Source organism: Mirounga angustirostris, unplaced genomic scaffold (genome assembly GCF_029215605.1).
Source record: "Mirounga angustirostris isolate CCGP_5_RB_7025 unplaced genomic scaffold, mMirAng1.0.hap1 SCAF_9, whole genome shotgun sequence".
Classification (NCBI taxonomy): Eukaryota; Metazoa; Chordata; class Mammalia; order Carnivora; family Phocidae; genus Mirounga; species Mirounga angustirostris.
The window spans coordinates 79,885,886-79,902,921 of NW_026991717.1; the positions used below are offsets into that span (position 1 = coordinate 79,885,886).

General features: G+C 40.8%; 1 protein-coding gene across 2 annotated transcripts; it reads left to right on the forward strand.

The window, feature by feature from the left end:
* Positions 1-93: 93 nt before the first annotated feature.
* COCH (cochlin) lies at positions 94-15,858 on the forward strand. Of its 2 annotated transcripts, XM_045900653.3 has the most exons (12): positions 94-225; positions 574-630; positions 718-765; positions 3,100-3,256; positions 4,480-4,613; positions 5,294-5,356; positions 6,897-6,941; positions 7,041-7,188; positions 10,590-10,693; positions 11,381-11,607; positions 11,995-12,511; positions 14,868-15,858. In XM_045900653.3, the coding sequence occupies exons 2-12, from the start codon at positions 597-599 to the stop codon at positions 15,041-15,043; spliced, it is 1,653 nt and encodes a 550-aa protein (XP_045756609.1). In that variant the 5' UTR covers positions 94-225; positions 574-596; the 3' UTR covers positions 15,044-15,858. The 2 variants fall into 2 exon arrangements, with proteins under 2 accessions (XP_045756609.1, XP_054369642.1); XM_054513667.2 differs by lacking the exon at positions 5,294-5,356.
* The last annotated feature ends 1,178 nt before the right edge of the window (positions 15,859-17,036 follow it).

Consider the following 17,036-nt stretch of genomic DNA (forward strand, 5'->3'; position numbering starts at 1 on the left):
CGGAGGTCCGCGCTGCGGGGGGGAGGTGCCTCGGCGCGGGCCTCACGCCCGGACGGGGAGGGGGTGGGGGCGGAGCTGGACGGCCGACGCGCAGCCCGGGTGGCAGGCTCCCAGCCCCTCCTCGCGCGCCCCCCGCACAGTGCTCATGCGCGCGGCCAGGCCTTTATAGCGGCGGCGGGAGACGCACTTCCCGCACTCGGGCGCCGCCAGGAGGATCCCACTCAGGTGCGGACCCCTGGGCGTCCGGCGGTGGGCGTGCGGGTCCCTGACACCTGCCTATCCGAGTCTCTCCTTTGTCGTTCCCAGCTTCTTTCTGTCTTGATATCGCACCCCCTCTCCCGGGCCGGGGTTGCACATCGATGCTGGGTTTGGCTCGATTTGCAGCCAGAGCATCGCCTCCAGATAGAGAGGCGCAGGCTCCCGGGCAGCGGCCTCTTAGGTCACCTCCCCCCCTCCACCGCCCCTGGGTTTCCGAGGGGTGCGGGATCTCCAAGGGGAGGGCGGGCGCAGTGTGGTGGGGAAGTAGGGGCCTCCGTTCCCGGGAGCCTCCCTCGCAGTCTCCCTGTCTCCCAGGTCCGAGGAGCCCCTCCACTACCATGTCTGCAGCCTGGATCCCAGTTCTCTGCCTCGGTGGGTACGCGCCCCTCCCCACCCCCTTCCCGTCGCACCAAGCGGGGCGGAGGCTGGAGCCCCCCTCGCGCTGTCCTTTCTTCGCAGGTGTCTGTCTGCTGCTGCTGCCGGAGCCTGCGGGCAGCGAGGGAGCGGGTGAGTTGCGGGTTCCCCTGTTGGGGAAGCAGGGCTAAGTCCAGGCGGTGGGAGGGGTTGGGGGCCGGCAGGTAGAGGAGCACTCAGACTGAGCCCCTAGACCTTGGCCCCGGGGACCAAAGCTGGAGGGCGCACACCCATCCATACCCACGGCGTATCTACTCCGGCTTACCCATTTCTCCCACGCGAGGGGGCCCCTGGTTCCCGAAGGGGACGTTCTTCCCAAGGCGCGGAGAAGGAAGCGTCCCCGAATCTACACTCACATCGCGGGAGGCACCTGGCAAGCCGAGCATCGGCATCGAAAGGTCAAGGCAGGGGAGTATTCGTTGAGTCCTGCCGAGTGGCACACTAGTCTCGGGTTGTCTCCGGCGTTTGAGGTCAGGAAGAAGCCTCCCAGACCCGACTTCACACTGTCAGAGCTGACAGAGACAGAGATGCTTACATCCTTGTCCCACCTTGCTTGAACTCCTGGTTTCTAGGAGTACCCCCTATTTGTAGCCCATTTCATATTGGAGAGAGTCTAAAAACAGTTTGTTCCACATGTAAAAGTCCCAGTATGGGTGGGTGTGTTTTCTACAATATAAATGGCAAACTCTTTTACAAAATCTGTCGTGTTCTTCTTGAAAGGAGAAATGAGGGTAAGCATTGCACTGGGCTGTTTTCAGCACCCCACCCCCACCACACACACACACACTCTCTCTCTCTCTCTCTCTCTCCCCCCCCCTCCCTCCCCCTCTCTCCCTCACTCAAGTGAGTGTTGGCAGCTAAAGGCAGAGCCTCTGATGACCCGGAAAGTGGGAGGAAGGATTAAGGCTGTTTGATCACATGTATAAGGCTCACAGGTATGAGGCTACTGTTGTGGGTAAGGATTTTAACTTCCCCAGCAATCTAGAGTGTTTCAGAGCTAAGGAATCCGCATTTTAGCTGGCATTCTGCCTTCCCTTCCAATAGAGATGTATAGTTCAGGGTGCAGCTCAACATAGAAAGCTCATAGAAAAGGGTCATTGGTAGAGGCAGGCTACTCAAGTGGGCAGATGACCAGACAGTATTACTCTGTCTTGGAAAAAAAAAAAAAGAAAAGGTGCTCTTTTGGTTTTTTATTAACATTTGTTTCAAAAAGGTTTGGATAACCACAATTTCTTGTGTTTGAAAAATAGTATTTAATAACATTATTCTCAACTTAATATTTATAGTAAATTGATGAGTTAACATATTATATTGTTACTTGCTGCCAATAACTTGTGTCTACCAAACATCTTTTATAGTAAGAACTTCAATTCTTGATTAGTTTGGGTTGGTATGTAAAATTTGAGAGTATTAACACTTTTCTAAAAATGCATTCACTGCATGATAAATCTCTCTCGACAGATTTGGAGCAGAATTAAGCAGGTTCAATTCAGATAAAAATGCTTCACTTCATAGAGACTAACTTCCCTGTTTCCTATCCTGCAGGAGTTGGGCTGTGTGACCTAGGGCAAATTAACCCCATTGCTTTAATTTCTGCATCTGTAAAATGAGTGATTGAGCTAAAGGACATTTGTAAAGGGCAACATCTGTTCACTGGCTTGTTTAAATTAAGATACAGTTTTTGCAAACAATGAATCATGGAACACTACATCAAAAACTAATGTATGGTGATTTATATAACATAATGAAAATAAATTAATTAAGACACAATTTTAAGGCACTGCATTTGGAGAAAAACTGGTGTAAATGGTCCTCGAAGCAAAGGATGGGACCTTAGAGGTTTGTGCATGTGTCTATGAAAATGTTTCTCATTGGGGTGCCTGGGTGGTTTAGTCGGTTAGGCGTGCGACTCTTGATCTCAGCTTAGGGCTTGACCTCAGGATCGTGAGTTCAAGCCCTGCATTGGGCTGCACACTTGGTATGGAGCCTACTTTAAAAAAAAAAAAAAAAGGGAAATGTTCCTCACAGGCTCAGCCCAGATTTTAATATCTTTACCTCAGGCACCTGTGTCCATAGTTGTTTTAGTAACTGAGATTTTTATTTTTCTAGAATGAATTAATAAATGGTGAATGACTAATGTCATTTTCTAGTTCTGTTATATTTCCAACTATGTATTCCCAAACTGATAAGAATTGAGAAGATTCTTCCAATAGGCTTTGTAGTGGCTGAGGACTAGATTAAATTGGAAAACCGGTTTTTGGGTAGCTAAAATTTGGAATGGTGTGGAACCATACATACATTAATATTCTTAAGTGTAGAAACTAGGGAGATAAATCTTCAATCTCCTACCCTAGTTCCCACCCCACCCAACCCCTGACACCCCTCAGAATCCTAAGAATGTCACTACACTCCATCCTTTCTTTTCAGTTCCCATTGCTATCACATGCTTTACCCGAGGCCTGGACATCAGGAAAGAGAAAGCAGATGTACTTTGCCCAGGGGGCTGCGCTCTTGAGGAATTCTCCGTGTTTGGGAACATAGTGTATGCATCTGTTTCAAGCATATGTGGCGCAGCTGTCCACAGGTAAGCTGAACCACATAAGGGGAGAGAAATCCAAGTGTAATAATATCCTTTCCCTCTTTAGCCAAATGGACCCCCCACACACCTCCTTTCTTTTGGTACCAGTATTGGCCACAGAAGATGGATACATTTTTAAGGTTTCCCTGGATATCCCTGAAGCACCAGCAACACAAAGGAAGCTTTCTGACAAAAGGCAAATTGTATTATTTCTTGGTAGCTAGATCCCTATAATTTTAGAACATTCCTACTAATGTAATATATTAGTGAGTTTTTACTATGTGCTAGACATTGTTTTTAATTTCCGTGACAACTCTACAATTGTAGAGTAGGTACAATTTTATTCCATTTTACAGATGAGGAAACTGAACTCAGACAGTTGCCAACATCTTGCCACTGGTAGCAAGGGCCCAAACTGGAACTGAGAGCCCAGGCTGCCTCCAGAGCCCATATTCACCACCCACTCTGCTATCCTGCAAAGCTTTTTTTTTTTTTTTTAATGAAGTCCAAGGACATATAAAGTACCTTGGAAAACTAAGAAAATTATTTGGTTCTATTAACTCTGAATCTCTGAGCTGTAGGGAACAGGATCCTACAGGTATGTTCCTATCAACATTTAAGAAGTTTGACAGCACAATACCATTTCTCCCAGGCATATTTTGTACCTGTGTAAGCAAGTTTTTCAAAAGGCTGGCAGCATCCATATAGATCTTCCCTGATGAACTGTTTTCTTTTTTTTTCTTTTTTTTTTTTTTAAAGATTTTATTTATTTATTTTAGAGACAGAGCACAAGAGGGGGGAGCGGGAGAAGCAGACTCCCTGCTGAGCAGGGAGCCCGATGCGGGACTCGATCCTGGGACTCCAGGATCATGACCTGAGCCGAAGGCAGTTGCTTAACCAACTGAGCCACCCAGGCGCCCATCTTTTTTTTTTTTAATATTTTATTTATTTGACAGAGAGAGACAGAGAGAGAGGGAACACAAGCAGGGGGAGTGGGAGAGGGAGAAGCAGGCTTCCTGCCAAGCAGGGAGCCCGATGCGGGGCTCGATCCCAGGACCCTGGGATCACAACCCGAGCCGAAGCAGATGCTTAATGACTGAGCTACCCAGGCGCCCCGATGAACTGTTTTCCTGATTAATCAGAACAATAGATGTAACATGGCACTAGAAGTCAGTCAGATACCCCTGAAAAAGCGTGGGTGGAATATCAGCTGCTTTTCTGTGTTACAGGGGAGTAATCAGCATCTCAGGGGGACCTGTGCGAATATATAGCCTACCAGGTCGAGAAAACTATTCCTCAGTAGCTGCCAATGGCGTTCAGTCTCAAACACTTTCCAGATGGTCTGCTTCTTTCACAGTGACAAGTAGGTACAATTACATTATTCTTACTTTTGTGTAAATATTGCTTCACCCTCCCCCCACCAAAAAAAAAGTTCTCTGTTTTTCTTAGTCCAATCTCTTTGACTCTGATGAAAAAGCCTACAATCAAAACTCAGAGGAGTCAACAATGGGTTAGAGTCAGGGGACTGGACAAGCAAAGACCCACTCAAGATAAACTTGGCTGCATGCGAGAAAAATAATCTTGCTGTTAGAAGATTGCAGTAGAAGCTTGCATTGTCTGAAGTGTCTGGGTGGCTCAGTCAGTTAAGCATCTGACTCTTGATTTCAGCTCGGGTCCTGATCTTAGGGTCATAAGTTCAAGCCCCATGCTGGGCTCCACACTGGGAGTGGAGCCTACTTAAAGAAAAAGAAAAAGAAACTTGCCTTGTTTGCAATCAGAATGCCCTGACATTTACCAGGTAACATTAGATCAAAACACTAGTGAATGAAAATGAATATGAATTCATTTTTGGTGATCCTTTTAAAATATGATTTAATAGCTAAAAACTCATTTTGGTTCTTTGAAAGTAGCATGAAGCAAGTATTGATGTAATTGCCATCACTCGATTATATTTACCATTCCATAGACCCCTAAATTATATTCATTATGCTTTGATGGTAAAGAAGGAAGAGGAAAAAATAGTCTTCTCTTTATTTTTATCAGAAGGAAAAAGTGGTACTCAGGAAGCCACAGGACAAGCAGTGTCCACAGCACGTCCACCAACAGGTATGAAATATGGAAGCTCTCTCCTAGTTGCCTGGCACAGCATTTGGAAATTAAAAAATAAACGTGTTGTTGATAGCTTTCCTTTTAAAGGAAATTGGTATTAAACACAACAGGGGCACCTGGGTAACTCAGTCGGTTAAGCGTCTGACCTTGGCTCAGGTCATGATCTCAGTGGGAGGGGCAGAGGGAGAAAGAAAGCAGACTCCCCGCTGAGTAGAGAGCCTGACCCAGGGCTCAGTCCCAGGACCCTGAGATCATGACCTGAGCCGAAGGCAGACGCTTAACTGACTGAGCCACCCAGGTGCCCTCAAATAAATAAAATCTTTAAAAATTAAAAAAAAAAGGGGGTGGCTCAGTCATTAAGCATCTGCCTTCGGCTCAGGTCATGATCCCAGGTCGTGGAATCGAGCCCCGCATCGGGCTCCCTGCTCAGCAGGAAGCCTGTTTCTCCCTCCCGCTCCCCCTGCTTGTGTTCCCTCTCACGCTGTGTCTCTCTCTGTCAAATTAATAAATAAAATCTTTAAAAAAATAAAACAGGGGCGCCTGGGTGGCTCAGTTGGTTAAGCGACTGCCTTCGGCTCAGATCATGATCCTGGAGTCCCTGGATCGAGTCCCGCATCGGGCTCCCTGCTCAGCGGGGAGTCTGCCTCTCCCTCTGACTCTCCCCCTCTCATGCTCTCTCTATCACTATCTCTCTCAATAAATAAATAAAAATCTTTAAAAAAAAAATTAAAAAAAAATAAAACATATCTTATGGTTACTGGTATATTACATAAAGAAACATATACTTTTTTATTTCAAATTCATATCCTTCTATTTGCAATTATAAACTCTGCTACCAAACATTCTCTTGAAGTCCTACTATTTCTGATTTGATAAACCCCATGCCTAGAAACTGGACAAAGTAAAAGTACCATGAACTTCCTAGTTGCATTTGCCATATGCAAAAAGGAATTAGCATGGGTCCATTTTAACAAATAGCCAGGGATCTCTTTTCCTAAGACTGTGGCAGTTGTTTTTTTTTGGTTTTTTTTTTTAAGATTTATTTATTTATTTGAGAGAGAGCACAAGCCAGGGGAAAGGGCAGAGGGAGAGGGACAAGCAGATTCCCCACTGATCAGGGAGCCTGACATAGGGCTTGATCCCTGAGATCATGACCTGAGCCAAAGGCAGACACTTAACCGACTGAGTCACCCAGGCGCCCCAAGACTGGCAGTTCTAAAGTCAAAGGAATTAAGAACATTAGAATCTAACTCGAGTTTCCAGTCCTGCCTCAACTGTGGGTTTGAGATATCAAGTCCTGAATTAGTGGCATATCAAATATATAGGCCTACAACAGTTCTGACTTGTTTCTTTGCTGGGGCATTGCTTCCCCAGTCCAGAAAACCATGAGAAAATTAATTTTTTTTAGGAAATTAATTTTTTAAAAACAAGTAGTATGTTTAAGAATGACACTCCCTGTCATGAGTTTTTTCCCATGTGGGCTTCTTGCTATGAAACTCCCTTCCTTCACTAATGCCAAGTGCTTCCTTGGTTTCAGGGAAACGACTAAAGAAAACACCTGAGAAGAAAATTGGCAATAAAGGTAAGAGTCCAGATACCCATTTGGGAAAGTAACTTTCACTCTCCCTCCCTCCCTCTCTCTTGAAACTGCTAACAGAAAGACTTGTTTGGGTATTCACAGACTGTAAAGCAGACATTGCATTTCTGATTGATGGAAGTTTTAATATTGGGCAGCGCCGATTTAATCTACAGAAGAATTTTGTTGGCAAAGTGGCTCTAATGTTGGGAATTGGAACAGAGGGACCACACGTGGGCCTTGTTCAAGCCAGGTACCAATCTTGTTAAAATGGGTGGAGACTTGATAAATGATTAATCCTTTTAGTGGATACATGCATTTCAGTTCAATATAAACGTATTGAGTGTGGACTATCTGAATTCCCAAACTATGAATACAGGGTTTAAGACTGCTAAGTAGACTAGGTAGGTCTAAGTGCTTCCTTTTTGGAATAAAAAGATTGAGAATTATATGCTATTTGAGGACCAGAAGGTAAACTAAAAGGTTTTGTTGCTCATACAAATTACATCTGCATAATATACTCTACTCAATTCTTAATTCCTCTTTGCTGAAGGAAGAAATGATCTATCCCTCCTCCCTATTCTGTCATTCTTTTAAACATTTAGTATAGTTCCTTGGAGATCTGAAGCTCCACCTTTTTAATTTTGTTCATTTAAAAATAATATCGATGGACTTTAGGATTATAATATGCTCACTATAGAAATTTGAAAAACATATAAAGCACAAAGAAAACCAATTTCCCAAATATGCCCCTCATAGATAATCACTATAAAATGTTTTATATCCTTTATTTTTTTTTAAAGATTTATTTATGAGAGAGAGAGAGAAAAAAAACATGAGCCGAGGGAGTGGCAGAGGAAGAGGGAGAAGCAGACTCCCCACTGAGCAGGGATCCATCCCAGGACCCTGGGATCATGACCTGAGCCAAAGGCAAACGTTTAACTGAATGAGCCACCCAGGCGCCCCTCCTTTCAGTATTTTAAGAAAATTTGTACATGTGTATGTGTGTGTGTGTGTGTATAATTGAAGTATAGCTGACACACAATGTTACCTTAGTTTCAGGTGTACAACATAGTGATTCAACATCTTTATATGTTACACTATGCTTACTGTAAGTGTAGCTACCATCTGTCTCCATAGGATGCTATTACAATGCCACTGACTACATTCCTTTTATTCCTTTTATTCTCCTGACTTACTCATTTCATGACTGGAAGCCTGTAACTCCCACTCTTCTTCACCCATTTTGCCTATCCCCCACCCCTCCTACATAGGTGTGTTGCTTTTTCAAAAGCTCCAACTATAAAAATGAATTATGTCCTGTTTTTTAACCCTTAATCATTTGAGCATTTTACCAGATCACAACTACTCTTCAAAAATGATGTTTTGGGATGCCTGGGTGGTTTAGTCGGTTAACCATCTGACTCTCGATTTTGGCTCAGGTCATGATCTCAGGGTCGTGAGATCCAGCCCTGTGTGGGCTCTGTGCTGGGCATGGAGTCTGCTTAAGATTCTCTCTCTCCCTCTGCCCCCTCCCCCACTCACCCATGCCACTCACACACTCTCAAAAAAAATTTTTTTATAATGTTCCTTTGCATGGTATTTAACCATTCTTCTGTTTTTTCTTGTTGTTTTTTTTCCCACCATTACACATTACATTATGATTAACATCCTTATGTCATCCTGTGCCATCTTTGATTAGTTCATTAGACTAGATTCCTGAAAGTGAAATTGGGTCAAAGTGTTCTGACATTTTTAAGGCTTCTGATGTAAAGTTAAATTGCTTTCTAGAAAGTTGATCCAGTTTAAACTGCTGTCAGCAGTGTGTAAGGGTAGCACCAGTACTACAAATATTAATTTCTATTTCATTCTTATGTTATTTTTTACAACTGGTTCTTAATTTAGATAGTTTTTTTTTTGGTAGGAGAATTTAACTTTGTTTTCTACATAATTTAACCATTTGTCCCATACCTTTAAAATAAATGAGCTTCTTATTCCATTGATTTGAAATACCAATTTTATATACAAGTTTAGGCAAGTCAGTTTCCTTGATCTATAAGCTAATTCCACATCTTTTCCACAATGTTTTGATTATTGTAGCTTTATTGTACATTTTACATCTCAGGGGGCAAATTCCCCTCAGTACTTTTCTTCTTAATTTTTTTCTTTGCGATTTGTATCCAAGTCTTTTTCAAGACGAAACCTACACTATCTTGTACATTCAAACAAAGACTAGCTTCTCTATAACTTCTTGGCTTACAGCTTTCCTACTTTAGGAAGAACATCAGAATAAACTATATCAAGAGTTTATATTTAAGCAGGATAACAGAATATATCATTAAGGATGCAAAAACAAGACTAAATCTCAAATCACAATTTGGATAGTTGAAAAGTGACCATTAAACTGAAAAGGTTATCAACCCATAATATCTGATTTTGTGACCCAGCATTCCAGCAGATATACAGAAATACAACCAGTGCTATATTTCTCTCTCAAAACTCTTGACTTAATGTTGATTGATAATACTAAGATCTTAAAATTTTACACTTAATGAAATACTGACTTATCTAAAAACTAAACACAAAAAGTGTTTAGTTGGTGCTTTTAACTGTTTTTACTCAGCATGGTCTCTGCTGAACACAGGGTAGTGATAAAAGTGAGCTGAAAAAAAAAGTGAGCTGAAATCCTTCTATTAAATATGGAAAATCCCAAATATTATAATATACTTTAAGATTGGTAATGTTGGGGCGCCTGGGTGGCTCAGTCGTTAAGCGTCTGCCTTCGGCTCAGGTCATGATCCCAGGGTCCTGGGATCGAGCCCCGCATCGGGCTCCCTGCTCGGCGGGCAGCCTGCTTCTCCCTCTCCCACTCCCCCTGCTTGTGTTCCCTCTCTTGCTGTGTCTCGCTCTGTCAAGTAGATAAATAAAATCTTAAAAAAAAAAAAAGATTGGTAATGTCAATATCCTTTATTACAACAAAAATTCAATATTGTAATCCTTCATAATTAATTTCTTATACCTTCTCATTTTTAAAATGTTGGTCCCAGTGTCCTTGAAATTGCCTCTTCTGACCAGAAACTGTGGAGTACTTAATAGGCCCATTCTGTTGAGTGCTACCAGGGTCTCACACTGGAACAGACCTAACCTCACACCCAGCCACCTTCCAACTGTGTGCTGCCCAACTCTGCAGATTTCCATTAAGCCCAGTGTTCTGAGCCAGGCCTGGTTTGAGGGGCACCATACAGGTTAGGCATGGACTCTGGTGTCAGACAAACCTGAATTTGAAGTACAGCTATGTTTTGTTGGGCAAGTTACCTAAATGCTCTGAGCCTCCGTTTCTTCATTTATATGATAGGGATAATAGTTTCTACCTTGTAGAGTTATGATGAAATGAGATGATATATATTATATGTATATAGCATATCACCCAGAATAAAGTAAACCCTCAAGGTAGCAATGGTTTTTGTTACATTTCCGCAAGATGCCTTAAAATTCAAGTAAGGATGCAATACCTTAATTGACTGTATACTATGGGATTAAGAAAGAAACTTAGGCATTGTCTAATTTAAAGACTTTTTTTTTTAACATATATAATGTTGCTTGTTTTACCTTTCCAGTTCTCCCTAGATAACATTTTTTCATTTTTCCACTTAGTGAACATCCCAAAATAGAATTTTACTTGAAAAACTTTACATCAGCCAAAGACGTTTTGTTTGCCATAAAGGAAGTAGGTTTCAGAGGGGGTAATTCCAATACAGGTAAGTAGACTTTGGCCCCTGGGATGTAACACAAGAGAGGGTAATGAGTGATCAGACCTATAAAACAGTTTTAGGCTCTTTTATATAAGCAGATGTGAACCTCTTCCTCCTGACACTGAAATCTTGGCTAGATTTGTAGTCGATCATCTAAGATACTCAATTTGTAATGGAAAATAGGCCAAAGGGCTAATTAATATTGCTTGTTTAAAACACAAAAAAGTATTGTGCTTATATTGGATTATATTGGATATATATTATGTTCAGCATGTTAAAAAGAAGCAAAGATCAACAGACTGATTTAACAAATGGAGACGGGGCAGAAAGAACTAGAGAAGCACTACAGACCCTTTGAAGGAACATTTCTTGTTCGGAGTCACTAGTGGTACTAGTCAGTCAGCGAGGGACTAGACAGAGAGCAAAAGTACAGGAGTGGGAGTCAGTTGGGTTTCTGACTGGTGATTGACGTACAGTAAGGAAACATGAGGCTTCTGGGAGGTGATGGGGGAAGTAATGTGGGTTGTGAAGACCAAACAAATAAGCCTGATGGATAAAGTTTCCCAACTATTATAGAACCAAGTTCTATGTAAGTTAAATTCTTAAACTTTGGTGGCATCAAGTTGGTACAGGGAAATGGAAATGTCATTTGAGCGGTGGTGCTGTTCCAGCCTGCTTCTTTTTCAAACCTAGGAAAAGCCTTGAAGCATACCGCCCAGAAATTCTTCACAGCAGACACTGGAGTAAGAAGAGGGATCCCCAAAGTGGTGGTGGTATTTATTGATGGCTGGCCTTCTGACGACATTGAGGAAGCAGGCATTGTGGCCAGAGAGTTCGGGGTCAATGTATTTATAGTTTCTGTGGCCAAGCCTATCCCTGAAGAACTGGGGATGGTTCAGGATGTTGCATTTGTTGACAAGGTAAGGAGGTGAGGGTGTCTTGTTATGGTAGTGATTTAATTCTGGACCTCGAGGCATAGTGCTGACTGGCTCTTATCTGAATTAACTTTGAACAGTCAAGACAGAATGTTTTTTATAATTGTTTTAATGTTTCTATAGTTTTTTTTTTTAAAGATTTTATTCAACAGAGAGACAAAGCGATAGAGGGAACACAAGCAGGGGGAGTGGGAGAGGGAGAAGCAGGCTCCTGGCTGAGCAGGGAGCCCGATGTGGGGCTCGATCCCAGGACCCTGGAACCATGACCTGAGCCGAAGGCAGACGCTTAACAACTGAGCCACCCAGGTGCCCGTAATGTTTCTATAATTTTTAAGAAACAACTTTTGATCTCTTTTCCCTCTCCCTCATTAGGCTGTCTGTCGGAATAACGGCTTCTTCTCTTACCACATGCCTAACTGGTTTGGTACCACAAAATATGTAAAGCCTCTGGTTCAGAAACTCTGCACTTATGAGCAAATGATGTGCAGCAAGACCTGTTACAACTCCGTGAACATTGCCTTTCTAATTGATGGCTCCAGCAGTGTTGGAGACAGTAATTTTCACCTCATGCTTGAATTTGTTTCCAACATAGCCAAGACTTTCGAAATCTCAGACATTGGTGCCAAGATAGCTGCTGTACAGTTCACCTATGATCAGCGCACAGAATTCAGTTTCACTGATTATAGCACCAAAGAGAATGTCCTAGCTGTTATCAGAAACATTCGCTATATGAGCGGTGGGACAGCCACAGGCGATGCCATCTCCTTCACCGTTAGAAACGTGTTTGGTCCCGTGCGGGAGAGCCCCAACAAGAACTTCCTGGTAATTGTCACAGACGGCCAGTCCTATGATGATGTTCGAGGCCCTGCTGCTGCTGCACACGATGCAGGTAAGGTTCTTGTCCTTCATCTGGGTAGGGAATTGAGGGCTTCAGTGAGTTTTGTAAATATAAACTTAAGCATTTATTTTATTGAACAAACATCTGCATTATGGCAGTCACTGTTCTAAGAGCTTTACCCAACATTAACTGATTGAGTTGTCAAACCAGCCCAATGAATTTCATTCTATGGATAAGGAAACAAATTTCCTCAAAACCACACAGCTAGCAAGTGGTGAGGCCAGCATTCACACCCAGGCAGTCTGGCTGAGTCCACACTCCTCATCGCTGTATTGTTGGGAGAATGCCCAGGAGAACCATGTCATGTGTCAGGAAAACATGTTACAAGTGCTTAGACTTTAATTCGATTCCATCTAAACTTCCTTTTTAATATCTTTTTCTTTTTGAGATAATAAAAACACACTCTAATGTGAAAGGGTACAAAAAGGTCTTCTTTCTCCCTTACCCCAACCTTAATATTACTTTTGGCAAAGGCCACTCGTTCCTGAAAACATCAGCATAATGTGTTGCTGAGATCAAATAGGGCAACAAAAAGCTGGCATTCCCTTTCCTGGGATAAAACTGAGTGATTGCAGTCCAATAATACTTAAAAAACAAAAACGCTAACTTGGGAGAGGGGAATTAGCAGCCTTGCATTTTTCTATACTCTTACATATATCCTTTTCCCTATTTAATTCCTAATGACTTAACCTTTTCCCTTTGATACATTTATTAGCACGTTAATGTACTTATATATTGATGGAATACTGTTATTTAGTGGGTAAACTGATATATGGAATTTAAGCTATACGTTGGCTTATTTTTATAGATCTGGCTTATTTTATACATCAGCAACTAACCCAGATCAAAGACCTGTTTGCTGTCATACTCCTTAAAAATGCGGCTTATAGGGGCACCTGCGTGGCTCAGTCCATTGAGCTTGCAACTCCTGCTTTCGCGTCAGGTCACGATCTCACAGTTGTGGGATCAAGCCCCACGTGGAGCTCGACACTCCATGGAGAATCTGCTTGAGGGTTTCTCTCCCTCTGCCCTTCTCCCCACTTGCACATGCACGCTCTCATAAATAAATTTTTAAAAATGTAGCTTACTGATATAATTTATGGTTAATAGGCTTGGCTTCAGGCTAAATTAAGTGAACTTCACTAATTCAAATATATTTTCCCTAATTAGTTGAACTTCAGGAGGTTGGGCCACACGATTGTCATGAAAATTATCCTTTAGTGATAGTAAAGTCAAAGTTACCAAGTTAACAAAAGCCAGAATACAGAGTAGGCTTTCAGGGCTGGGTCATAAGCTGTAATTATGTATTTGGTCCAAGCTAACCACTCTGAGCTTGAATTCAATCTACAAGGGAGGAAACCTGAGGGAAGAATTTTTTTTTTTTTTTTTTTGCCAGGTGAGTATTGACTGGGTGTTAATAGTTTCAAGGAGCTTTTATATAAACTAAACCTGCTTTATTTATAGCTTAAGTATTCACAACTCTTGGCACAGAATACCACTAGAAGGGGGATGAAGTCTTAGAAGCTCTTTCAGAAACTCTCAAAACATTATAGGGAATTTCACCCAAAAGAAAGATGGTAAACAACTACTGCACTTGGGATTGAGGTGAATCAAACTAATGTAGTTATCACCCTAGCCAAAATGTATTCAGAGTAAAAGCCTTCCAGTAGCACAAGGGAATGCAGAGGTATGCCTCAGTGTGTATGTAACTAGAAGAAATTATTCCAGCTTCACAGACCTTTCTCTTTGGCTGTTTTTATCACCAGATTTTTGCTTTGGTCAAATTTCTGACTACAGGTCAGTTTGCCAATTTAATATACAAATCAAAATGGAAGAAAGCTCTCAATATCCACAGAGGCCTAGTCGCCATCCTTGGCAATGCAACAGCCTTAGAGAACTTCCATTTACGTATCCCAAATTTTGTGCCATTCTTTCATGCTGTTAAATTGGCTAGGACTCCAGTAAAATAGAGTGAGGACAGTAGACAGCCCATTCTCATGCCAATCTCAGGAAGTTTTCACCGTTTCACTAAGTATGTTATTAGGGTTTTTATTTTTAATGATATTTATCAGCTTATCCAATATTTGTCAGTGATCATGTGATTTATCGGTTAATGTCGTAATTTATACTGATGGCAGAGCTTCTGTTTTTGATTCAATTGTCAGTCATTCTCATCACAGTGACTGTTAAAACCTACCTAACCATTTGGTGAAGGAGATTTAGTTCTTCAGACATTACTAGAGTGTTTTTCTATAACTGTTTACTAATTCATGAAAAATATTTACACCTGATTTTATATATAACCTGGAACTTGGTTTTAATTCACTTAAAAATATTTTCATTGTAGGTATCACCATTTTCTCTGTTGGTGTGGCTTGGGCACCTTTGGATGACCTGAAAGATATGGCCTCTAAACCAAAGGAGTCACATGCTTTCTTCACAAGAGAGTTCACAGGATTAGAACCAATTGTTTCCGATGTCATCAGAGGCATTTGTAGAGATTTCTTGGAATCCCAGCAATAATGGGGACATTCTGACAACGGAAAGAAAAAGTGCAAGAGGATAGAATGTATAAGTCATTTTCTCATAATACCAAAATACTACATAGCATACTAGGATCAGATACAAAACTATTATATTAAAAATGCCAACAGCTGTTTCAAGCAAGTAAGCATTCATTTAAAGCTACTACCTTCTAATGATAATTTAGAATTGTTAAACACTCTGCCGAGACTTCATAATCATGACCCTTAGAAACTCAGGAAAGAGGAAATATCATGCATCCAAATCTTAAGAATTCTAAAATGCATATTAAATGTATAGAAATGCAAATTCCATAGCTCAATAAAAGAATGATATTCAGAACAAAAGCAACATTCCTTCTCTAATCATTCTGTATTAAACATTTAAGGAAAATGAAATAGTTAACTCAGTTGAAATGTTATTTTGCCCCAATAGATGTTGTCTTAAAACCAATCAACAATATTTGTTACTTAATATACTAAAAAGTTGTATAATTATGAATGAAATGGAAGGGAATTAGGCATGAAGTTTCTTTTGTAGTGTATTTTCATAATAACAGCGGAAGTATCACACTGAACAAGATAGCAGGATTGCCTGGTATTTTTCTATTTATATCCTTAATTTTATACGTGTATAGATATATTTGGCTTATACTCAAAGTCATCCATGTACTAAAAAAATAGCTAAGTTGGTAAATTTTTACTTACTACTTTCAAACTTGTAAACATTTGGCTGTGAGGAAGAGCACATATTAAAAATAGAACTGCAGGAAAAAATATTGTAGTTTGACTAAGCAATAAACTGTTAGTGACTAATTCTAAGCTGCTTTACTTTTATTATTCCAAGTATCTATCCCTGGGACATGGTAAAAAATCCTACATTCACCATTTTATGCAGAAAGACCAATTCTGAATTTTTTTTAAATTGTTATATTTATTCAATTTATTGAATGTCTCCTTTCTAGGCATTATACACAGCCACTACTACCAAGTTAAACAGCATGAGATGCTTTTGATTACTTAGTTCAACAAAAATGTCTTGTAGTTAACATTATTTTTACTTATATATGCTTGTAAAGTTGGTTTTTGAAAAGTGATCAGAATTCCCTTAATATAACTATCATTACCTCACCAAGAGCTCTCCCTTCAGATAAAGGTATTCTTTCATCTTGTCTGGCTCATCTTCTCTACAGAGGACCTGCCCTCTCCCTCATCCACCTAAGGACCCTATATCCCTTCACATATACACTGATCCTATCTGAAACAATTTACACGTTGACCTGAAAAAGGTGTTAACTGATTTACTGGAGTACACATACTAATTCTAAATCTTTGGAGTCTAACAATTCTATAGGTTGTATAAAAGGAATACAAGGACCACGTATCAGGCAGAACTGAAACTGCCTTTAATACTACATAAAAATTTGGCAAAATGGGGTATGGGAAGACAATAAACTGCCCCCCCTTAATAAAATGCCTCAAAGACGAATGATTCATTTAATAAGAATTTTCATTTAATTAAGCAAAAATGGGTTTAACCTTTTCCCTCCATAAACAGACCACAAATTCTTAGCTGAGTACCACTCCTTGAAAAATTAAATGAAAATCCAGCCTCCAAACTACAAGCATTTTTAAAGAAGGTAATTTTATAAAGGACAAAGTTGAGGCATCTGAGATAACCAGGGAAACTAACACTCTGACTTAACACTAAGAGCAGAAATGACCACTCTATTAAGTTACGATCAATTATTTTGTGTAAGTAAACAAGATAAAGGGTTAACAACTGAAAAGGAGTAAAAGAAGATTTTTAAAAAGATGTATTACAATCCAACTTCAGCAGGCATGCCTAAATTACAAATATGCTAGGCTATTTATAACATTTAAGGTGTTAAATGAGATGCTGGTCGTTAGTGGATAACTAACTTTGAAATGTGAGAAAACTACACAAAAATAAAGTATGAAAAAGGCAGATTATTATTAAATATTGAGAAAAT